This window comes from Atheta coriaria, unplaced genomic scaffold (genome assembly GCF_025399875.1).
Source record: "Atheta coriaria isolate IRGN ID8LTWV9N9 unplaced genomic scaffold, Caltech_Dcor_3.1 hic_scaffold_4_pilon, whole genome shotgun sequence".
NCBI classification, from domain to species: domain Eukaryota; kingdom Metazoa; phylum Arthropoda; class Insecta; order Coleoptera; family Staphylinidae; genus Dalotia; species Dalotia coriaria.
The window spans coordinates 4,128,914-4,152,488 of record NW_027045446.1 but is presented as its reverse complement, the minus strand read 5'-3'; the positions used below and the strand labels follow the sequence as shown (position 1 = coordinate 4,152,488).

Here is a 23,575-nt window from a genome sequence, read left to right as displayed (position 1 = left end):
AATAATTCGTGGGTTTTTGATAAACGCAGCATATCAGCGATAAACTCATGAAAATTCCAACCGAATCAATGTGTTTCAAGTAGTTAACGACGCCAGATATCATCGCAATGTTAACACGCAGTAATATCATAAACAAACAGCAGTGACGTGAGTATAACTCACGACATTTGCGACAATTTATTCTCAAAATGTCCCCATAAACACAAAGTTTCAGTTTAAACTAGCGTAACTCTAATACGGCTTTAATATTCGGATTAAAAGTAAAACATATTAATATTTTAGTGAAAAATTAATCTCTGTGATGAAATAAAGTGCATTATGTGTAGAGTTGACAAGAACTTTGAGATAACAGCTTGACTTGTAACGCGACATCAGTGAAACACAAAAATATGTTGACATCGGCTTATCATACGTAACAGCGAGCTACTGAATGTTTTTAATTCATACAATAATGATTTAATACATTATGCGGTTTAATCAACGAGTGTAGTGAATGTAATTATCGATTGAAATAATTTCTGCATTCCGAGGTCGTCTAACTTGGCGATTTATCACTTGTGGGTCTTCTGGAGTTGAGTTGCAAGTTGTTCAGTAAGTGAATAGCCAGCAGTCGAGCAGTGTTGTCACACAGAAGTCGATCGATTGACAGTTTCGTCTTTTATTGAAATATGTGTACAAACGTGCAGAACTCGTCGAAGGTGAGCGCATTAATGTGTGACTATCGTGTGGAAAGGCAATCATCGACCGGGAGTTTCTTTGAGGCGAAACGCAATGGCATTCACGCGGATGTGAAAAACTTGAATGCGAATCAATTTCGATTTGCGTCGCACCGCAACGAGGAGCACTTGAAGGAGCGCCTCGACGATTTTGCAAATTCGAAGGGTGAGGGTAACGATTGCAATCGTAGTAATGGCACGCTTAATGAAGATGTGATGATGAGATCTGGAACACCTAGGAATTCGTTGCGGGCCGAGAATGGCACAGGCGTCAATGACAACTTTTTATGCGCGTCTGTGCATTTCGCCAATAAAAGGGTGAGTTTTATGATAAAAAAAAAACTTAACGTGCATGATTAAAAGTTATTAGAACTTGTGTGCGTTAAAACAAAAATAAAACACAAAGTTGGAGACTGGTTGTTATTGATATTGTTGTTATTAGTTAGACTTTGTTATTTGAAACTTTTGCCACACACAAGAATATAGTATAAGCATTATAGTATAAAATAACTATAAAAGTTTTTGAAGAAACTTTTTACTGTGAACTTGGTTGCCTAGCTTATTCTCAAAAACTTTATTTTAGTTTACGTAAGTGTAGAATACCGGTCTATTTTGTTTTTTTTTTTTTCAGTTATTTATAATTTACACAAAAACGCATTCGCAAAATTATTAAATTCACATTAATTTTAATTTATAATGAAATTTCGCATTAATTTATGTGCAAATATTTTAATTAACACATTTCTTTATGCAGTTATACCCAAAAGAGTAAAACTAATTTTAATTGGCTTTATGTCTACGCAGAATTTAATTCAGAAATATTTACCTATCGGATTATTAATTTACTACGTTTTGTATTCGAATAATTGCGCAATAATTTAAAGAACTTGCCTTTACAGATGTTTACCTCTAGTCCTTTTTTGTTCTAAAGTTGTATTCAACTGATGATGAAATTACCATCAATAGATTTCATTGAAAACACCTTTTAATCTTCTTACTTACCGCAGCCTGCAGTTACCGCTGATTTAATTAAGATTTTCGCCGTGATAGCAGAAAATCTACGATGGTTGAACGGTTGGCACTTGTGGCTCGTTTATTATTTATCTCCGAAATAAATTCGCTTCGGTGCCTCGGGTGAAGCGCTCGGAAATATATGCAGGACGATGGCGGCTGAGCGGATTCGATTTTCGAATCTAAAGCGGCGAAGGGTGTAAACTGTAAAGGCTGCGTGAAGGAGAAGAGGAAAATGCAAAACTCGAGAATGCGGCGCGGGTTAGAAAAGCAGAAAAGCACTTGTGTTCGGTCCAAGTCACGTGGGCTTTTCTAAATCTCTGTTTATACTATAATAGAATATCCGGGGTTGCAGGGTGTTATATCATAACATAATAACAATATTGAATAAATATTAAATATGATGGAAGGTTGGTTAAGTAATATTTTTTAGAAAAAGTGTTTTTTTACGTCAAATTGACAGATTTCTCCGTAATTTTTACAACTTGTGAGAGAAACAACATGATTTTGTTAAATAAAAAGTTTTTACAAAAGTATTTTCAAAGAACTCAATTTTTTGCTTAAAAACAAATTTTTTCAAAAAATAAAAATGCAATGAATCTAATCTAAAGTTTCCACTTAAAACAAAAACGAAATTATTGTTGCAGTTATTGTAGTACATAAATTTCAAAAGTTTGAATCCTAACCTCTTTTCTTAACTCTTTTTCATTTACCAGGAATTAAAATAAATATTTTTTTAGTTATGTTACAGTAATCAGCACTGCAATAGAATACCGGACGTGATTGTGAAGTTATACTGTGAAAAATCGCACAGCTTAGACCTCAGCTTTAATGACTTGGTGACTACGCGAGGATTGGAGCGTTTCGTCCACTTGCGTGAGCTGGTCCTGGACAACAATCAGCTCAACGATGGCGTTTGCGTGCCCTATCTACCCCACTTGCACACGCTCTCACTCAACAAAAATCTTGTAAGCTTCACTTCACAATAAAACATTGCAGATTACGGGTGAAATTGTGCAAGTGTCAAACACGTGTAAATTGAATGAAAATAAATGGTGCAGAAAAATAACGACAGCGAAGCTTCAAAACTTATAGGATCTGAAGTGTTGTTCAAAATAAACAAGGTCAATCAATGAGAAACATGAAGAAAATCTCGTGCGATAAAAATACGCCTTGTGCAATATTTTATTTATATACAGAGAATGATTGATAGGTTTATGCAATATATTTTTATATTTTTCACTTAGACAAATTAGATTTATATATAAATTAATGTTTTTGTTTGTTTTGTGTTTAAATGTATTTAAAATTATTCGTAGATTAACGACATTGAATCATTAATGGATAAATTAACGCGGTCACTCCCAGCGTTGAATTTTCTCAGCCTTTTGGGGAATAAGGCGTGTCCAAATCAACTTTCGGATATGTCCAAGGACGAGGACGATTATGCACGCTACAGGTCTTTGTTATTTTCTAAAAAATATATTTTTATATTAAGATATATTTATTACCTCCGATTATATTTATAGATATTATGTGATAAGTCGTCTTCCCAATTTGGACTTTTTGGATTCCACGCGTGTATCCTTCAAGGAGCGGCAGCTGGCGTCCTCAAAAGGACAATTCATGCGGGTGGTGCGACCCAAGGATGAGGACACCGGGGACGGCAATAGTCGCGGCAGCACGCAGGACGACAGCCCGCCTAGTTCATATTATAGTCCATTACCACGCACGATGCGTCGTCCTGATGATCACAAAGGTGCGTGAAATTCATTTGAATACACATTAAGCATGTAATTATTTTCAATATAATTTCAGGCGCTTATAGCAAGTGTAAATATAAATATTCCGGTAAACATTCGGAAGGAAATCGATTCATTTCAAACAATGATTTGTAAATGAAGTTAATATTTAATTTTTAAGAATTTTTAAAAATATTTTATTTAATAATGCATTTCATCTCATAAATATTAGATATATTGTAGTAATTTCAGTCGTGAGCAGTTGAATAAAGTTTAAATTGAAACTAATTAACTTAGTAATTACTTTACGTTGTTATTAATTAGATTTAACGAGCAGAGGAGAATTACAGGAGTATTTTCATAAACTAGGAGATATTTTCGTAGGTATTGTATTTCATGCAATATTAGAAGATAGTTATTACGCAAATATTTACAAAGACATTAAATTTGACCTCTGAAATTCATTTTTAATTTAATATTCAACGAAAAACGCAAATTTATATTTTTTATTATTATTTAAATAAAAATAGTCGTATTTCTTGATTTAGTTGTGTTTTTTGCATTGCAACATAGAAAAAATAAAAAAAACTTTAAAAATCTTTTTATTTTTATTTCTAAACATTTAAAACACATGTTGCACATGCTAAATTGACTAATAATATACATAATCTATAAATTCAACTGTTGATTAAATTGTCCATGTGAATGAGAATGGTGCCCATGTGCATGATGATGAAACTCGGATCGATAGCGAGGATTCACATTCATGTTCATGTACGCAAAACCACTTGTTGTGGCACCACCCGCATTTCCTGCTAGATTCATGTTTGGCATATTGCAACAGTTGAGGAAATGTCCCTGCAACCCACCGTTATACAACTGTGTCGCGTCGTCCGGTGCAGCACGATGTTGATACGCAAACTTCCACGGTGTCATCATGTAATGCTGCAGTTCCGCATTCACATTCGGGTTGACAGGCAGAACGGGAGCAACAGGCGTTCCTACTGATAACTGGTAATCTTTTCCCTTTGTCGGAATATTGCTTATCGTCGTTATAACCGAGGATGATGTTGAAGCTGATGTGGAGGACGAGCGTTCATTCCGGCGGAATTTCGCTCGTCGGTTCTGAAACCAGACTTGGACACGCGCTTCGGAGAGGTTTACTTTCGTCGCGAGGTCTTCGCGCACAAACGCATCGGGATAATGAGTTTTTTCGAAGATTTTTTCCAATGCGTTTAGTTGTGCGGTCGTAAACGTTGTTCGATTGCGTCGGGGTTTCTTGTGATCGTGAAATGTTTTTTTATAATCTGAAAATTTCAAGTTTTTTTTCTTGTAAATTTTATTTTAGTGTAGAAGACAATAAAAGTAAAAATACACTGAAATCTATTTCAACACAACTTAAATCGTAAACGTACAAATTGCTTTTCCTCGAATTTCGGCGCCCAGCGACGAAATTTGCTCATAAAACTAATTGAACGTTAAAGTAAAGTGAAGGCGACAAAGAAAACTGCAGTTGCTTGATTTTGTCAACGCGACGTCAAAACAAATATATCCACTCACCTTGTTGATCATAATCTTTGACACACTCAGTAATTTCATCCTCTTGCAGATATTTATTATTATGTTTTCCAAGCGTAACATCTTCCGTTGAATTACTATCCGCTTTCAATAAGCTGCACACTGTAAAGTCTCGATTATTGCTTGTTAAGTTAACAACGTTATGCAACGCGTTCAGGTTCGTCGTCGAAGGGTTATTAAGACTTTCCAAGTTTCCCGTCAGCGCAAGACTTTCATCAAATCCCGTCAATTGCAGCGCGCCGCTGTTAAATCCGAGCATAATTAATGCACTTGTTGCTAACTTTGTTGGTGTCACCAAATTGAAATTAAATTTTACTACTCGTGAATGGCGCACGTAAAAAATAATTCAATTTCGTTGATGTGAATTAGAGTCCAGTATGCGCAAGTCAGATGCGATTAGAAACTCGATTAACTACCAATTAGCTTATTAGATGTTTTTATTTTGGTACCGTGCGCGCCGTAAATGAATATTAATGCGATGTTTACACCACAAGCACTCTTCAACTAATCGGGCTTAATCTAATAATCTCGCACGTCGAAAGATACCCCCGCAACTTTTGGCACTTTCGAGCTTTACTGAGCCTCACAAAACCGCTAAGTGGCTTGCTTCTCATTGACTTAAGTTTATTTTTATTACCAAACGAAAATTTTACACATCTCACAAAGGAGGTGTAACGTTAGTGATTTAATTTTCAGATGAGGAAAATTCATTGGTCGGGATGCGAGTTAAATTATCCCTACTCTACTCTGGGATAATTTAAGCGCGTTGAGTGCATGTGACTGAGACAAACTTGTGCACAGGATGCTGTCCGCGCCAAAACGACTCAATTCCTTTGCGGCAATGTTTCAAACTGGGCCCGAGGCCTTTGATGCCAAAATATTCGTAAATACTTGGCTCATAAATTTAGACGAGCGTTGTGCGCGCAGAGAGGAAATACGGAAAAGGGGGCGTTTTCGGAGGCGGTACGCGGGTTGCAGAGACAACGATGACGACAGACGACGTCTGATGTCTTTAGATGTGGCGGCGCGACGCAGTGGAAGCGCACTTTGAGATGCAGACAAATCATGTGTCGTGTGTGGAGACGCACTGGCGCTGAAGACAACCCAAGAGATGTATGAGTTATAATATGGTGAGTTATTACTCTACTAATTGGCCCTAATAAACTTTAAAACCTCCACAAAGACGGAAACTATTATTCTTTTGTCTAAAAAGTTGCAAATTATTTTAATAATTTCATTTTAACGTTCAAGTCGTTAAAACTCTCATCACTAAGGTGACGTGCACGCGTTATGCGGGAGCAGGTGAGAGAATCTCGAGTAATAAAAAGAACACAATAAAAATCTAAATTGCTGGAGAACCTTGCCCGCCGCCCGGCTACGGAAATTATACGGTCAGCAATGCATACATCAATTAAAACGATACGCAGGTATTTTTTACGCGTGTGCGCTAGTGTCATGAGGGCGGAATATTCTCAAGTGTCCGGAGCCCCTCGCCACACACCTGCTTCTTTGTAAACTCAAAGAAGAAAGGAATGAAATAGACATGCAGCACGTGCCTGGTAATATCATGATAACTATTATCGGAATTTTTAGAGAATTTCAACAGTTTTATTCAAAGTACAAATTTTTTGTTGTACCTATTCAATAAATTTATCAATTTATTTTTATTTTAGTTATTAGCCTATCTATATAATTTTATTCTTTCGAATATTTTTTTGTTATTTATTTTATTTTTTTCTCGGATAAAGTACGAATAGACATGAGATGATTTGTCATTGAGATTTTTTATTGAATTTCTCATTATTCATCGCAAAACCAAATATTAAACGCTGCGTGCCCTCAGAGAATAGCTCTAAACCCACATTTGCATACCTCTAACCCTCAAGCAAATCATTTTTCCTATTGTACATTGCTTTTTATGCATCCTAAACTTAAATTTTCTTTTCGCCTCCTTACCAAACATTAATAGCACCGAAAAAAATCTCTAGTTCTCTCTTCGCACGTAAGAACATTTTTATTCCATTTTTTTTTTAAGTTCAAACTCCTATAGACAAACAGAATAAATCAAGATATCCTTGGGTGTTGTACCTTTGCAAAAACTGCATTCTGCCGAATATATGAATGTGAATGAAAAGGGGAAGATGCTTCTCCAGTAAGCGCTCAAAGAGATAACTTACCGTCCCATGAGATAAGTTATGTAAGTTAGGCCCAAAAGTGAATGATGATAATAGAGGTGCACGGAGGTGCGTAAAGGTACGTACCCTAAATGTCGGAAACACAATGCAATGAGGGATGGGAACTGTCTTCCTGAAGAGCACAGACTTGATCTATTCTTTTGTTTCGGCCGCTTTGTAGATCTCTGGATCATGTTTGGAAATTTGGCGTCTTCCTGGTTGCAGCTTGCAGTCGCAGGTAATAAATAAAGTGTTTAACGAATTTAATCTTTTGACAAGAAACAGCATTCAGTAAAATTGTGAATTTTAATAAAATATTCACATCAGCTGAAAAACATGTAATGAAAACATGTGTTTTCCGTTAGAGGTTTACTTACGGTCTTAAATGAATATTTGCAAACAGTTCGTTGATTTCACTTGGCGAAAACACGCCTTTAATGTTACTTCTGGTGGAATGAGTTTGTTTGCAGACTTTCTGTGTTTGTAAACTTAACTTGCGTATACGATCAAAAAGAAAAGAAGTAAATTTAATTATGATTAAGCGTGTTGTGGTCACCGAACGGGCTGGAACAAATCGTCACTCATGAATGCACCGAAATAGAGGCGACACGCTTCTTTGATTTCACACTTTTAATTAATCACTTGTGATCAACTCCATCAGTCGCACATTATTCAATTGACTCATTCAACTAAATTTTATTTTTACTGTGTTTGCTGTGTTTGGTTGAATTTTGTGTTTTTAGTGTTTCTACAACACGAAACATAAATAAGTGTGGCGCCTAGCAGTGGTAACTTTTAATTTACTTTTTACCACGCTAGGCTCTTCGAGGAGCGAAAGGTATTTATCAAATTTAGTCGTGCTTAAAACCGACGTTTGCGCTGCGGAAAAAAGCTGAACGCCAAAGTGGAATGGCAGAGGAAACGGATGAAAAGCGAACGTAAATCGTGCGTGCGCCACACTCGTAAATCACCGTTTTACGTGCGACATGTATTCAAATTAAATGAGCTCCAGATAAAAGTTACAACGAAACAACGCTCTTCGAAACGATGAAAACTAAAAATTTAACGATTTCTATTAAAAAATAATTTTTATGTAAATTTTGCTTCATAGACATTTTTCAGAGAGTGTAGAGCGGAGTACTTTTGATCTCATTCATGGTATGCACTCGAGACGAGAGCTTGACGTGCTCAAAGCTCACTCCGCCCGCACTATCGGTTTGAAAACTGTAAAGAGAGTTAAAAAATTGCGGACGTTGAATGTCAGAGACTAGTAGCTTGACGCTTGACATGTCACGCTGTCTCACAGCGAGCTTTTCGGTTTGGTAAAAGCACCAAAGCTTGTGTTTGCATTGATTCCCCGCATAGTGTAGTAAATAATCGTAGTACTTCTGAAGAACGTCAGTGATGCTCAGATGGCTACTGAAGTTTTGCGCCAACTGTAAACGTCACAATGTCACAGCGTTTTCGTTCGTTTGTTTGTACGTGTATATAGTAATAAGGCTCATAATGAACGAATAAAAAATCCTTTCTGAAGAAAGTGCCTCGGGTTGGGTTTCTGCGCGTCTGACGTGCACGAGCGAAGACAGGATGACAGGGAGAGAAACACCGATCGCTGACAGTTACAGATGTGGCGTTTAAGTAGTTCGGACCGCGTGCGGCCGTATATTTGTCTTCTCTCTTCCCAGTTGCATTCCGGCGCATACCATGCTAAAGCGAGCATGAACAACCGGAACAGCATGGCTGCGTTGCAATACGCAGCAATTTTCGGTGTCACAATTAACCACACAACAAGGCGAAATTAACAAACGCGTTTTATTTTGGGGCACGAAATTAAAAACCTCCCGAAAGAAAATTACAACACAAGAATAATTAATTAAAAGTTTAGTGAAAGGGTGCAAATCGAGGTTTTTAATTACGCATGCAAGATTTTAATTTAAAACTGATGAATTTGTGGATGTGCTGGGCGCAAATTAATTGTAGTACGGAAATTAAATTAAATAAAGATCTAGAGTAAAGTTTTTTTTGTTTTTTTTTTTCATTCAGTTTGTTTTGTTTTGTAGCCAATTTGCAAAGTTTAAAGCCCGTTTTTCACTTTTGACTAAATTCCAAAGTCAATTAAAACTCTTTTTTATCCTCTGAACGGTAAAAAGTTGGTTAAGCTTCGAAACTTTTTCCAGCCCTAACTCAATCGTATATCATTGATGAAAATCGGCAATAATTGTGTTAAAATGCCAGAAATAAACATCAATTTGCTTTTAAATTCTGCTTCGGGTTTTGTGACAACGTTTATAGCGCAATGTATAGACGCTAATGTATTCCACGTTCCAAAAGCAACATTTATGGATATTTAGTAGCCAGCATATTTACATCGAGCACGTTTTGTTAGAAAACGTTTGAATTGACAATTGACAATCACAAACACGTAAAACGCATTCATAAAAAACAAATGGTTTAGAAAATACACAAATCGAAAAGAAATAAAATAATTTGTGAATATGTACGGTTTAATTTTGCCAATTCAAGTGGAGTAATGCTGGTATCAAGCTGCCAATTTTGTTTTTGCAATACGAGTATGAAAACATTTAGCAGCCGCCCTGTCACGACTACCCGCACAAATGAAAAGGTATGCGGAGAGACAGGTGTCAAAAATATTATTCGGACTAACCGTATTTATAAAATATAACAACATAAAACTAAAATTTAATTTTTATCAAAAATTATTCAAAATTTTTATTTTTTTGTGTTAAACGTGTTTTTATATCTTAGATACTAATAATTTGCTTGTTTACATAATACAATATTTTCTCCTCTAGCTTTATAATATAAAAGAAATTAAAAAATATAAATACCTGCGTTCTTTTGATCTTGACAAATGTTTTAACGTCGTTTATAAAATAAAATTTCGCATTCCGCACGTGCACAGCATTGTTTCATACTCGTACAGTAATACAAAATATTTTCCGTCGTGTGATCAAAGCGCTGCCTCTCAAAAACATCTGAGCAATAGGTGCACTTATACGAAGTCGTAACTAATGAAGTGCCCTTAGCTGTAAACACCACTAGCACATAAGTACACACCATTATTCTCGATGGCTTCAATTGACTATTCATACTCAGCACAATTCGTACTCGTATTAACCATTTGCCGAATGTGAATTGTAAAATAATGAGTGTTACGAGTACCTAAATTTAATCCTCTAGTGATATATAAATACATACAATAAATATGTACACTTATTTGCTTATTTTGCGAGTGGAAAAATCGGACAACTGCCAGTAGAAAGTTGACAAAAGCACGTGCCCCCACGTGCCCACAATGTGGGCCCAGCATATCTCGACAATCAATCGAAATGAAGCGAAATGCTTGAGCGTATCGAAGGCGACATGTAATAAGCACCACTTCATAACATTCCGCACTCTCGCACACCACCGATGACGTTTGCAAATAATCTGCGCCATCCACAAGGGTCGCAGCTTCGTTAAACGCACGTCTCCTACCCGTCTGGATCAACACAACATGCAAAATGATTATGTTATTCGTAAATCTAGCCATTCTAGACTCAGCTGTTGCTACATTCGACACTCCTCCCTAATGGCATTGTTCGAGACTCAATTTTCAAAACCCACATGCAACTACAGCTTCACCAAACACTAATTGAATTGATTAAACTGCAAAATCGCATGCTGTGTCATTAATCTTCGCGTTGTGATATCGATTTCCTACAAATCATCTATAAACAACTGATTTTACACTTTTTCATTGAAAAACATTAAAAATTTATTTCAGGTGTTAATTTATGATCAATGATTTAGGTAAATGCTCGTTAAATTTTTTTATCACCGAATTAAACATGTGTAAATTTCCAATAATTTATTGATCCCCATTTGGGTCGAGAATCTAAATGACATCATAAAGCCACAGATGATTTATTCCAGCCACATTGCGTTCATAAACACAAATTAGCATTTTAATTCATCGCCGGATGCAAATATGAATACGAACAACACACTGATTGCAATAAATTAGATTATATCGCATATTGAATACACTTGAACAAATCAATAATAACATGTTTCATATTTTCTGCTCGATTGCATTCAATATGTTTTCAATTAGAATATTAGCGATACTATTTTACATATTGTGTGCAATATGATACTTAATGCATGGGGTAAATTTATTCTTCTAATCGAACGATCACGCAACGCGCAATAATACCCAGCGCATATATATATATATATATATATATATATATATATATATATATATATATATCGGTTTCCACTTCACTTCAGCGCACACAATACTGTAATGCGGTTCTGCATCGCTGCCCGAAAGGGTTGCATTTTTAATACATATTTATTAATGACAATCGCATGTGGCGTGCGCATGGGACTTGTGAGCGTTGAGTGTGGCGACACAAATTTGTTGATATTGCGTACACACGATAATAATTTATTTACGCGTTACCGAAATAAATTGATACGAATCCGGTTTAACTGAATTTTCGTCCGCCAACGCATCATTTTAAATTATACCTGGAATTTTAAAGGTTTTAAAGGGTTTTTTAAATGTTAAAGTTTTAAATCTCAGGTATAACTGTTTTATTTTTTTAATGGGTGAAAGATGCTAAAAATCAGAGTCGAACCCTTTTTAAATCGTTTCCCAATCGCAACTTGTTCATAAACTAGCTGAATCTGTAAATTTCTTAGAAACGGCACAAGATCAACCCTTCACCTTTATTTTCCACACATGCTGAGCAACAGGCAAAAACCTTTACCTCCAAAGGTAGAAATATGTTACCTCAAGGGAAACTATTTCAACACACGAAGACAACATACGAAGACGACCGTCGTGAACCTGTGAGAGGGTGAATCCATTAAAACATTTTATTGCCGAGCAGTGAGTACGTGCGAGCGTCTAACGGTGCCGGGCGCTTTTTATTGGGTAACGGTTATTAATTCGGCGTTCGTTCGCCACATAAATTACAGTCCTATAGGTCGATCCGTGGTAACGACTTCAAATTAAAGGGATGAACCTCCAAATGATGCGGACCATGAAAAGTATCGAATGATAGTAATTTATTGACGCAAGCGTGTAAGACATCGCTTACAAGCTCAGAAAACACAATCTGCAACGCTTGCACTTGTGCGAAACACTTTCACACAGGAAAAATGGGTCTAGGTCGGAAATGATATTGATTATCATCTATTTTAATGGAGATTTTATCAGGAATATTTTCTTTTGTGGATTATACGATGGCTTTCATCATTACAAGGTGTCATAATAGAAAACATCATTATCATAACACTAGAAGTGTCGGAAATGTGACAAAAGCCAGGTACAACCCCGAATGGCACCAGTGTCCACCAAGAAAAAGCCGGAAATAAGAAATAACACTTACGGATCCATAAACATAAACACAGATAAAAATTTTAGGTCTGCTACATTTTTCATGATCAGCACTTTAATAAATTAAATTACCTTCATTCCGCAGAAGCCAAAAACACGTGGAAAGTTGATATTTTAAAAGTATTTGTAAGGATACAACCCCAAAATTGTAGACACCAATTTGAGTACACGGTACTTATTCAAATTACGTGTAACTTTCTCGACGAGGCGAAACTTTCGCCCGCAGGGATAGCCGCGTCCAGGGCTAAGGCAATAACTTATCTTTCAAGCGTACCGAGTAAACAGGAAGAGAGCAAGGACTAAAGATGCGCACACGTGCGTTAATTGGGTGATAAAATGCAAGACGCCCACATTCCCGTCGACGTACTCATCGATCACCCGACACGGCTACACCCTCAAGACGCGCAGACCACGACGTCAACAAGTTATACAACATTAGAATATTCCAAACAACTTAATTGCATATTGAAATATTTTAAATGTATTTTAAATGTATGTATCTATGAAAATTTTAACTTTTGAGGGTAGTTGGGGTGAAATTTTTAAATTGGGTCGCACGTTTTGCGGTTTCATCCACGGAAAAATATCGTTAACGTCGTCATTATTGGAATTTTCAAGTTTGGGTATATTGAAACATCTATATATTCTATGTCAACAAAAAAAGAAATGCGAGGGTCGCGTAAAATAGGGTAAATTAATTGAAAGTAGGCTGAGCGCGGATAAAATTCCCATATGGTTCGATTTCAACGGGGTTGCAGCCCAGTGTATTATTATCAAAATTGTGTTATACCCGATAATCAATAGAATTGTCGACGGGGTGAGACCTGAGTTCCCCAAATTGTAAATTCAAATTAACTAGTCATTTATTTACATTGTGAGTAATATACTAACGTACAAATATTTAATACGTTGTACATTACATACCAAGAGTGGAAACAATAAATTAAATTACAAACGAGACATAAAACATGAATAAAGAAAATTTTGAGGTTATGCCACTATTTTTACAATAGAAATGTGGAAAACATTGATTTCAGCGCCAGCTGTACGGAATATAATGTTTTCCGCGTCATCTGTCCAAAAAACAATGTTTTCACACATGGTAGATATTAATTATAGTATAATATTTTTATTTTCACAAATTGATATACATTTAAATTAAAATTATAATTTAATTACCATTAAAATGAGTTTTCCAAACACTCTGTATACTAATTATTGTCTATCAATGTCTAATTAGCTAGAAATGAGCTGGTGCGTGCAATTGAAGCATATTGCACCGTACACTACAGATGATACATTATTATCCTCCTCGTGCCTCACCCTCTGCGGTTTAACACCCGCACGCACATATAACAATATTCAATGTTGTTGTACTCTACAGCGCAATATATCTAAGTCTCACTCGCGTGCCGAGTCAAGGTCCCATTTCAACCCGACAACCACAAACCGGCAATGAAATTATTCCGTGCTTTGTTTCGCGTCTTCTTCTCGTGCGATGCGCATGTAAACTTTCTCGAAGCTCATCTGCGCGATAGAAAAGTCCAGCACGGATACGCTGCTATCAATATACAACATGTTCGCGAACACCTGCGACCAACTCAAGGCTTCATCGTAGACTACTTCGTACTTTAAAAATTGCATGTGACGTTCACGTAGCACTGCATTAGGAAAACGCTGCGTTACATTAGTATGCACTTCTTCTGTCTTTTTCGTGCCCATTTTAGCGTTGGCAGGCATAGGCAGACGAATAGATAAAATAATCCCTGTTGAGAATTTATTTCGAAGATGTTGTATTGTACCTATACAACTGAGTTGTCCTTCAAAGACGACTGCAATACGAGTGGCTAACGCTTTGCATTCTTCCATATTGTGCGTTGCGAGTATTATACATTTTCCGCGTTTGTGGAATCGTTTTATTATTTCCCATATATATTGTTTTGATGTTGGATCCATACCGATTGTAGGCTCATCCAGACACAGTATGTGTGGATCTCCCATTATTGCTAAAGCTATATTTAATTTTCTTTTATTGGTCACACTTAATTGATTGATCATCACGTCCAGTTCTGATGTTATTTCGAACTCGGAAGCGAATGTGTTTGCGAATGAATATCTCTCATTCCAGTTGTATCCTTTTAACAATCCGAAAAAGTATAAAGTTTCACGAACGGTAAATGTGTTGAACAACGCGTGAGAATATGGACAATATCCAATGTATTTACTAATTGCATTTTGATTTTTTTTAATGCTTAATCCATTAATAAAAATATCTCCGGATGATATAAGCAGGTCTCCAGTGATCATTCCACAAAGACTGCTTTTCCCAGAACCATTTGCTCCAATGAATACAAAAGATTCAAACGGTTTGATAGCGACGTTAATTCCTTTAATTGCTATACTACTGCAGTAATTATGCATCACATTCCTTAGTATCAAACTTTTTTGCCGTCTTTCTGCTTTGGTCAATTTTTTCACATAATCAGTTTCGAGTAAAACGTCATTATCTGGAACTTTCATCATTTTGAACGAGTTTGATCTTGACGTATGCATTGGCAGTTTGTTAAATTTAGGGCAACAATTTGAGTTACAGCAATACGCTATTTCAGACCCATGTGATTGATATAGCAATAATATCAGGAATAAAATACCACCAATGAGTAAAGAACCAAATAGGTATCTTGTGATTTCAAATTGGCCCCAACCGAATAATTGTTTTTCTTGTTCTTTGCAACGTTCTTCCAACCGAACGATCACAATCCAACATTCATCCTCGGATACTGGGAGAGTTTTTAGGCATAAATCTAGGATTTCTTTGCATTGTTTAACACGCGCTGATTCTGCATAGAGTTTTATTAGACCAGCGACCGCTGCGTAACTTCCAGTATAACTTAAAACTTTATCAATCCAAGTAATAATTGATTCCGATATGGAATTCATAACGAAATTTAAAGCTATATGAAACACCACTCCTGGAAAGTAATTTTTAGTTAAATTTATAAATTTAAAATTAAGTATAATTTTATTACCTATGGATATAATGGCTAAAGTGACTTTTGCACTACACCAGCTTGTAAATAAATAAATTGCAGGCAGCATGAAGCCACCAAAGTACATCAACACTATCACAAATACAACTAAAATAAATAAAACATAATTTTTGACTAAAATAATTTACGAAATTTTACCTATATCGTCAAACGCAGCGAAAGTTAAAAACTGCAAGAGTAACAGTATTCCCACCAGTAAACCAACTAGGAAACTATACAAACAACAGTCGATTATCAAAGCCATCCACCAAAATTTGCAGCCTCCAACACCGGATACGATCTGCAAGTGCCTCACTTTAGACTTGCGTTCATCAGCGTAAAACTTTGCATTCACAGCACCGAATAAACAAAGACCAATCACCACAACGTACGCAATTAACGATCCATTACTCAAAGGTGAATCCAACTACAAAATAATAATCAAATCAAATTTTAATCAAAATACAAACTTATATAAATTACCTGTGATAAAACTCCAGTGGGCAACGGATGATTAATCACTATTATTTCAAATTCAGGATCCAATCTTTTCAAAATTGTGTTGTATGCAACATTTAACGCCAAAGGCGGTGTGTGATAAGGTTCAGCATTAAACCACACAATAATTGTTTCTTCAAATAACTCCAAAGCCAAAATATAAGACAGCAGCGCTTCGCGTCTAGCTGGTTTGATCATCTGTAATAATTCCAGGAGCAAATCGTCAACACTCCTCGACACAATCGACTTATCTCCGAAAAAACGCTGCGCATATTTCTTATACACCGAATCATTTGCAAGGTCCTGCATTAACACTTCCACTTGCGTGTAATCTTCCATTGTTATGGATTTTGGTGGCATGAAGTTGTCATGGCTTCTAACAGGTGTTAAAGCATAAGCAATCAGGAAAAAAATAACTGGCAGAAGAAACATCATTAGAAAATGACTTCGATTGTGTCGAAAGTAATAAACACGCTTCAAAACCAAAGCGAATAATCTGTTACAGGATAATTTTAGACCGGATGCTTTCTTGTGATGATCAATCGACACAATATTTGTTGATGAGGTTGTTGGAATAGTGCCAAGTCTAAAATGAAATAGAAAAATGACCAAACATATTAATTATTATAAATTACTTTTTACTTGAGTAATATTTCTTCGATTGTTGTGAAATGAACTGCAAAACTTTTAATACCAAGCGTTTCCATGTCACTCTCAAAAATTGCAAATAATCCAGGGAATAGATGACAATCACTTTTTGCAATTGCAAAAATTACTTCTTCGGTTGTGTCTGATACTATACTAACTGAATCTTGTGATAAATTTTCAGTTAATATGCTGTTAATATTATCCATATTACACTCAAATGTTTTCATAATGCTTAGATGATATTTATTCACAAATTTCGTTTCCCAATAATTTGCGGAACCATTGCACTGCAGTTGACCCTTATTGATTATGGCGATGCGATCACCTAAAATTTCCGCCTCCTCAGCAAACCGAGTAGTTGAGAGAATAGTTCTCTCTTCTTTTTGAGAGATAATCACATCCCAAATAGCTCGCCTCGTTGCAGGATCTGTTTTAGCTGTGGGTTCATCAAGAAGAACCACTTTAGAGAAGCCACAAAATGCAATCGCCACCGAAAGCCTGCGTTTCATTCCGTCGGATATTCGTTTTGTTCTTGTATTTCTCAAATGTTCCATTTTCATTAATTTCGTGTAATAATCCACCTCCTGATTTTCCATTGGAAACTCAACACCTTTTAGTCTTGTGAAGAGGTAAATGTGATCATCAACAGTTAAATGATCGAAGAGGATATTTTGCTGTGGGCAAAAGCCAATCATTTGTTGGAAGTCTTTTAAATTTGGATCTTGTTGTAATTCATTATATGTTATTGAACCCCAAGTTGGTTGTAGGATTCCACTTAGCATTAACATAATGGTACTTTTCCCGGAACCATCATGACCCAATAAAACTGTGATTTCGTTACTGTAAAGTTTCATATTCAGGTTGTTCACGGCGTCCGGCTGAGTGGGATATGATTTTGAAAGCCTTCTGGTCTCCACGCCAACTGGTAAAGTTACCAGAGTAGCTTCAAAGTATTCCGACGATGGTGAAGCTACGTCGTCAGAATATTCTAAAAAAACTTCTACTAAACTGGTTAAATTGTTCTAAAATCACGGTTTTATAAATAAAAACACACCTTTATGTTTTTTCTTCTTAAAACAATCAAAAATATAATGCCATTTTTTGGGGTTTCCATAATGTCCCGGAAATACTTCATCCACATACAGGGCAATACAGAAATGCATAATAGAATCCACAATCAACATTAGCATTACCACACACAGAGTAATACCATGGTCCGGAGTTACAGTGTGAAACATATTATAAAGATTAGCTCCTTCGCCGGACATTTCATAATGGACGATTATATAAAATGCTAATCCCATGGCAGTATTGAAGAACAAACATAAAATCACAAAACAATAAAAAGGTACGCCTGAGTTGAAGAAAATCAACACCAAAGGCAAATACATGAGCACAAATATACAGCATCCATAAATGGCTGCCGAATTGGCTCGCTTAAAAAGCACACCCATTGCTAGACAGAATGTTACCAATGCCACTCCGTATAGATGTAATAAAAAGAGAATCATCAATGCGTCAGTGTGATGCAGCAATGCGACGCTTTCACCTTTATACCAAAAACTGATTTTCAAAACCATATCAATGAGAAACACTGTGATTGATACGCAGATGAAAGACATGCTAAACCAGGCAGTCCATTGAATAATTGTGGTGGCTCCCAACAGTTTCATTCGTTCTCTGAGGCCAATTTCTTTTTCAATTGCAATATCTCTGATTAACCACAGGACTGGCAGGCTAAAGCCCAAAATAATGCATACGGCTATCAGTTTGTCCAAAAATACGAGTAAAATGTCGCTTCGGTAATCTGGATATGGAAATCTTCGAAGGTAAATTTGTGGGACAAGTTTTGCGTTGCTGTGTATTTCAATTATTTCTTCAGAGATGGCGTTTTGCAAAGCAAGGAAACCACTTTGATCATAACCTAAAAACAGAAGAATTCTTTTGTATTAATTTCTAGAAAATAATAACTTTTTGTATACCAGGCATAGGAGTTGTTTCTATTTCTCTATCCCGAGGACAGAATTTCCAAATAACCGGATACAAACGATCAGTCTTCCATGAAGTTATAGGAGTCGCACTTGCAGCGAATCTAGTAAAAAATCAAAAATAAGCAATATTTAATGTATTGATAATTATGTTAAGACTTGAACCTTAGAGTAAATTGAACTTTTTTCGGAAGTTTCGTCATGTTTTTGTACGATTCTGGAAAAATTACGGCCACATGTGGGTTATTGGCAAGTTGTAACATCGTTATAGTCTCTTCTTCACTGTGATAACCCTGGATGTGTGTGTTTAACTTATTTTTAACAGATTCCATGATTTCCTTAACAATAGGTGACGTTTCCGGAGCATAGGCAATATGGTAACTGAAAGTTCATCTAAAGATTATGAATTTAACATTTTGTAAGTAGTTACGTTGAAATAAGTTCAAGATCTGGCTGAAATTCATTATATGCCACAGAGAACACGGTTTTACTCGGAAGGAATTGTCGAGCAATGACCAGTAAGAATACTGCTAGCACCGGAAGCAGAATTTCGCACATCGTTCGGACCGGACGATGGATCTTCAGACGCCAGTTCTTCCACAATAAAATACCAAATTTCTCGCGGTTAGACATAATAGTTGTATTTGTTAAAATCTCACATTGACAGTTATATTATGACAGTTATCCATTTTGTTTTCCAGGCTTGAATCAGGGCTCTCTAATAATCTATAATTTTATGCACCGTTTATTCCGGTAATGACAGAGTATTTCACTTGAGGACCTGTGTTTAGAACCTGACACACAATTTCGTAAGTACACTCGCAGGATATAAGAAATTCCTTAAGTGCTTCCGGGTTTCTGGGGCTTCTGTTGTTGTTACGTGTTACGATTTGTAAGCCCTTCTTAAATGCGGCGTCTGAATCAAGTTCCACGCATATTTTACCGGCGTCTGCTTCTTTCAGACTTGCTTGGCTTGTCTTGAAGCAAAATTCCTAAAAAGACAAAGAAAATACTAACACCGGCCGCATTCTTTCCAGTCCAATCTCTTAAATCTCAAAGATTATTCTGTTTCGGCGAAGATTTGACGCTGGAAGCGTGCTAAATGTCTTCCACACAGATGCTTGCAATGCCAACAGTCAGTTATTGGCCAACAGACGAAAAAATGAAAAGACGACGAAAATAAGCATTATATTATTATGACACCCAGGGTTTAAGCGCAGTGCATTGAATCGTTTCGGGTCGGAGGTATTCTTCGTGGTTCGCATGTGTCGTTGCGTAATAATACGTGGCGTTGAGCATGTGCCCAAGTTTTAATATCCGCGTCGGGATGCTGTATGCCCTCGATGAATGAATGAATGAGGAACAACGCGAAACACGAAGTCTTCGACTTCCAGGTGCGTTTATTTCGGGTGGAATATTGATTCGTGCAGGCAAGACTTTTAAATTTTGCGCGCGCCAGGCGGTTGGACAAAGCACCGATGTGGTTTTTGTGTTGAAAGCCGAAGAAAATTGCCAGGTCGGCGCAACCGAACGACAAATCTCATAACTACTCAGAGAGTATATAACAAATTTTACTAGAAATATCTATTAACTGGTAAACTTTGTAAAAGAAAATGTTTTTAAAAACACTCTGTAGAATTGAATTCGAGTGCACCCAATATTTTGGTGAGTCCAATGAAGAAGTAAACAAATAATTCGAGTAGGAAACTATCCGGCTGATGAAAAGGCGAGCACAAAGGTGAAAAATGCGCTTAGTCGAGCAGACGGAGACAGATTTAGAGCAAAAACATGATTGCATTGATTGTTAAGAAAGCGTGCACATCGACAGAAAAGATATTGCATCCATCCATGCACGCGAAACGTCAATCAAATCGAATTTAATGAATTTCCGGAATTATTTTCAATTTGTAATATAAAAAGTTTTCAACTGTATCGGCTATGAATTAACAAAAATTAAATAAAAAATATTATAAAATATATTTATATTTGTTTATATTTATTTAATAGTCAGTTTCAGATGATGCCCGCAGGGCAAAACATGTTAAAAAAAATATATTTAAACCAAAAAATATATACATAGTTTTATTCAGTGAATATTTGCTTCAATGAAGGAAGCTTATTCGAGTGTATGTCACACTAAATCTTAACAATACTGTCTCCTTCCCGTCCGGAGACGACTTCCAGGTTCCAACATCCAGTTCCGCACCGCGTACGTATTTCCTTCTCTCGCCTTGTGTGTGCTTGCAGCTTGGTTTTTGGCCGTCGCGCTCCGCATTTCACAAAAACGTCAAATGCATACAATACACCGATGTTACACATATCGCACAATCGATACGCGTCACACAATGCCTGCGACTGGCAACGGTAACAACTTTTGTACGCATTATTATTTCACCTTTTCTTACCGTTTGCATTTTTTTTGTTACCTTTCCACGACACCGACCCTCTCGCCCAGAACGAGAGCAGATATTTTCGGTATTATCACCGAAAAAGTGTGAGAAAAATTACAAAAGCGCCTCTTGCAACCTTCGAAATGCCGGTGAAGTTGCGCAAAACTGCTCCGGTTTTACATCACAATACCCAACAGATGAAGAAAAAACCAAGACGAGGAACAACAGGAACAAGGGATTAGGCACAAATGCGTAAATCTTTTGGCTAACAAGCTGGACTGTCGAGCAATTGCAACTAAGTAGGTGAAGAAAAAGTGTCCAATATTTGCATAATGCCCGGAATTTACGAGAGGGCTAAATAACCGTAACTGGAAGACATTTGGGTGAATAATTTAACATTCCACGTCAGAAAAAATGCTGGTTAGCAATCATTCGGCGCGAAAAGTGTAAAATTTCAATAAACCCGAACATTTCGACCGAATCACGTCTAGTCGCGACGGATGACAATAAAAGTAAGTGCCACTTCACTGACGCTCAAACATCTACAAGCTATAAATATATAAATATACTCCTCACTTACACTGATCGGTAGTTATTTATTACAGCCATGATTTTTTTCGCCTTTAGTCTTCAAGATCCCCTTTGGTATTGTTTTGTGTCCCCTGGAGCAACACTTTCTCGCATCTTTTTCTATTTCTGCTGCAAACAGTAAAATTCTTCAGCTTTACGATATGAGCGATTGTTTTTGCCCAAATCCCCATCCCTAGGCGTCTGTCTGCGAAACGATTGTGTGTTTTTATTGTCGCCCGGCTGTAAAGTTTAAATGATCATTATTTTTACGATTTTCGAGATGTTTCAGTTCGAATTTCGCTTCGTGCGGTGTTTGCGGTGGTCGTGCTTGTCATAAAATGCTGATACGAGCTCATTCACGGTTTCACGTCGGTGTTTAGCACACCGGAAGAATAGAAACCCGCTGCTATGTAAATATCAATGCTAATAAAAGTCACTTTTATGACGTGCACGTTGCAGCGTTGATACAAACTACATTCGAATGACTTTCGCACGTGATAATAGAATCCCATTATATTTATTTTATTATTAATCAAACAAAACATCGTTTACTCATATTTAAACCCTCAGAAGTTCAATTTTTATGTTTTTAAACATAATAATGTGATTTTTGCGCTCCGGAATGTGATTACATGATTACGATAAGCAGTGATAAGCCCCCAGGCAGTTTGTACACCTGTTCGTTCATGGAAACAAAGTTAATCTGTTTGCTAGCCGAAAAAGTAGCTAACAACTGCAAAAAGAAATTCGATAGAAAACGGTAAGTCTGTAAAAATGTTGGCTCTACAAAAACAAGTCGCGTACAATCTCATTTCTCGACTCCTACACAATCACCATCTGCGAAAAGATTATATTTGTAAGACGTAAGCCGTTTTACGCTGTACATTTACATTCTGCATTCTCAGTTTGTACACCTGTTTGACGCACGCTGCAGCGTGTCACAGACGCGTCCGCCAGATGGAAAAAGCTTATCGATAACGTCTTTAGCTGTATGTACTTACATGCGTGCGGTACTAGTATAAGATTTTGATTAACTAAACGGGTTAATCTGCAAGATTACGATTAAGATTAAGAAAAAATTTAACAATTGCAAAATGATTATGATAATGTGTAATCCATGCAAAGCGGCTACTGTGAGCTGCCGATTGTATGAATGAAGTAACTTAAAGTCCCATGGGGAGAATCGTCTTAACCCTTTTTGTTGGATGTGTCGAACGTGGGACGGTAGGTACTTCATAACTTTTGGAATACAATGATTGATGGGTGCGTTACCCAAGTGCCAATGTTGGGTAATAGGTTTTATAATATGCAATTTTGCAAAAATTTAAAAAAATATTTTTTTAAAAGTTTATGTGGAGTTATTAAACTGATTACGTTGAAACTTGATGATTTTTTTGCTGAATATGCAGAAAGCATACAATGAGTAATTTAATACGAAGTAAAATATCAAAACAAACTTATCAGTGAGTAATTTCTTTATCATTTTCTACAAAAATGCAAGCTGTGTGATGCATATTATTTTAACAAACGCGCAAAATTCCAAAAACTTGTCACATAAAATCTGACAAATGGCAAATATGGCAAAAAAGAGGAAATATGGATGTTTTCCAAAAGCTTTCATCTATTCCACAGATAACATCCGTAAAATTGACTTTGGATCTTTGGGCCCATTCAGATAACATCCGCAAAGCAAATTTATCGCCGCAAAAATAAAACTTGTTTTTCTCAAAATAAAAAAAACGCTCATAATTCCACAAAAAGGTGTCATGATATCTGAATTAGATCATTTGTTTGCGATCCAGATTCGAGTTGAAATTC

The 23,575-nt window shown here is 36.4% G+C and overlaps 4 protein-coding genes and 1 long non-coding RNA gene across 5 annotated transcripts; 2 read left to right on the top strand and 3 right to left on the bottom strand.

Annotated features, from left to right (window-relative positions):
• The first annotated feature begins 138 nt into the window (after positions 1-138).
• LOC135790590 (leucine-rich melanocyte differentiation-associated protein-like) lies at positions 139-3,757 on the top strand. Its single transcript, XM_065300861.1, has 5 exons — positions 139-1,034; positions 2,468-2,695; positions 3,047-3,186; positions 3,257-3,486; positions 3,546-3,757. Exons 1-5 carry the CDS (start codon positions 669-671, stop codon positions 3,623-3,625), a joined length of 1,044 nt encoding a protein of 347 aa, XP_065156933.1. The 5' UTR covers positions 139-668; the 3' UTR covers positions 3,626-3,757.
• A 298-nt stretch (positions 3,758-4,055) lies between these two features.
• LOC135790591 (retinal homeobox protein Rx-like) lies at positions 4,056-5,593 on the bottom strand. The gene is made up of 2 exons (XM_065300862.1): positions 5,030-5,593; positions 4,056-4,776 (listed from the first exon to the last, which is right to left on the bottom strand). Exons 1-2 carry the CDS (start codon positions 5,304-5,306, stop codon positions 4,139-4,141), a joined length of 915 nt encoding a protein of 304 aa, XP_065156934.1. The 5' UTR covers positions 5,307-5,593; the 3' UTR covers positions 4,056-4,138.
• Positions 5,594-13,865: 8,272 nt separating this feature from the next.
• LOC135790811 (ATP-binding cassette sub-family A member 17-like) lies at positions 13,866-18,526 on the bottom strand. The gene is made up of 6 exons (XM_065301088.1): positions 17,864-18,526; positions 16,804-17,809; positions 16,147-16,747; positions 15,823-16,090; positions 15,664-15,771; positions 13,866-15,606 (listed from the first exon to the last, which is right to left on the bottom strand). Exons 1-6 carry the CDS (start codon positions 18,480-18,482, stop codon positions 14,096-14,098), a joined length of 4,113 nt encoding a protein of 1,370 aa, XP_065157160.1. The 5' UTR covers positions 18,483-18,526; the 3' UTR covers positions 13,866-14,095.
• LOC135790810 (ATP-binding cassette sub-family A member 17-like) lies at positions 18,527-19,430 on the bottom strand. The gene is made up of 5 exons (XM_065301087.1): positions 19,228-19,430; positions 18,963-19,178; positions 18,792-18,901; positions 18,594-18,733; positions 18,527-18,538 (listed from the first exon to the last, which is right to left on the bottom strand). Exons 1-5 carry the CDS (start codon positions 19,428-19,430, stop codon positions 18,527-18,529), a joined length of 681 nt encoding a protein of 226 aa, XP_065157159.1.
• Positions 19,431-21,116: 1,686 nt separating this feature from the next.
• LOC135790842 (uncharacterized) lies at positions 21,117-21,772 on the top strand. The gene is made up of 2 exons (XR_010547865.1): positions 21,117-21,161; positions 21,264-21,772. It is a non-coding gene; the product is annotated as an uncharacterized lncRNA (long non-coding RNA).
• The last annotated feature ends 1,803 nt before the right edge of the window (positions 21,773-23,575 follow it).

Bases quoted from the DNA above. Each gene is read 5' to 3' on its own strand.
- LOC135790591 (XM_065300862.1), bottom strand. From the start codon at position 5,306: ATGCTCGGATTTAACAGCGGCGCGCTGCAATTGACGGGATTTGATGAA. The intron at 4,777-5,029 runs GTGAGTGGATAT...TGAAATTTTCAG, and splicing joins CAAAGATTATGATCAACAAG to ATTATAAAAAAACATTTCAC.
- LOC135790810 (XM_065301087.1), bottom strand. From the start codon at position 19,430: ATGTCTAACCGCGAGAAATTTGGTATTTTATTGTGGAAGAACTGGCGT. The intron at 19,179-19,227 runs GTAACTACTTAC...ATGAACTTTCAG, and splicing joins GATCTTGAACTTATTTCAAC to TTACCATATTGCCTATGCTC. The intron at 18,734-18,791 runs GTATACAAAAAG...TTCTGTTTTTAG, and splicing joins AGAAACAACTCCTATGCCTG to GTTATGATCAAAGTGGTTTC.
- LOC135790590 (XM_065300861.1), top strand. From the start codon at position 669: ATGTGTACAAACGTGCAGAACTCGTCGAAGGTGAGCGCATTAATGTGT. The intron at 2,696-3,046 runs GTAAGCTTCACT...AATTATTCGTAG, and splicing joins TCTCACTCAACAAAAATCTT to ATTAACGACATTGAATCATT. The intron at 3,187-3,256 runs GTCTTTGTTATT...TTATATTTATAG, and splicing joins GACGATTATGCACGCTACAG to ATATTATGTGATAAGTCGTC.
- LOC135790811 (XM_065301088.1), bottom strand. From the start codon at position 18,482: ATGAAACTGTTGGGAGCCACCACAATTATTCAATGGACTGCCTGGTTT. The intron at 16,748-16,803 runs GTAAAAAGTAAT...ATTTCATTTTAG, and splicing joins ATCGAAGAAATATTACTCAA to ACTTGGCACTATTCCAACAA. The intron at 15,607-15,663 runs GTAATAAAATTA...ATTACTTTCCAG, and splicing joins TTTAGCCATTATATCCATAG to GAGTGGTGTTTCATATAGCT.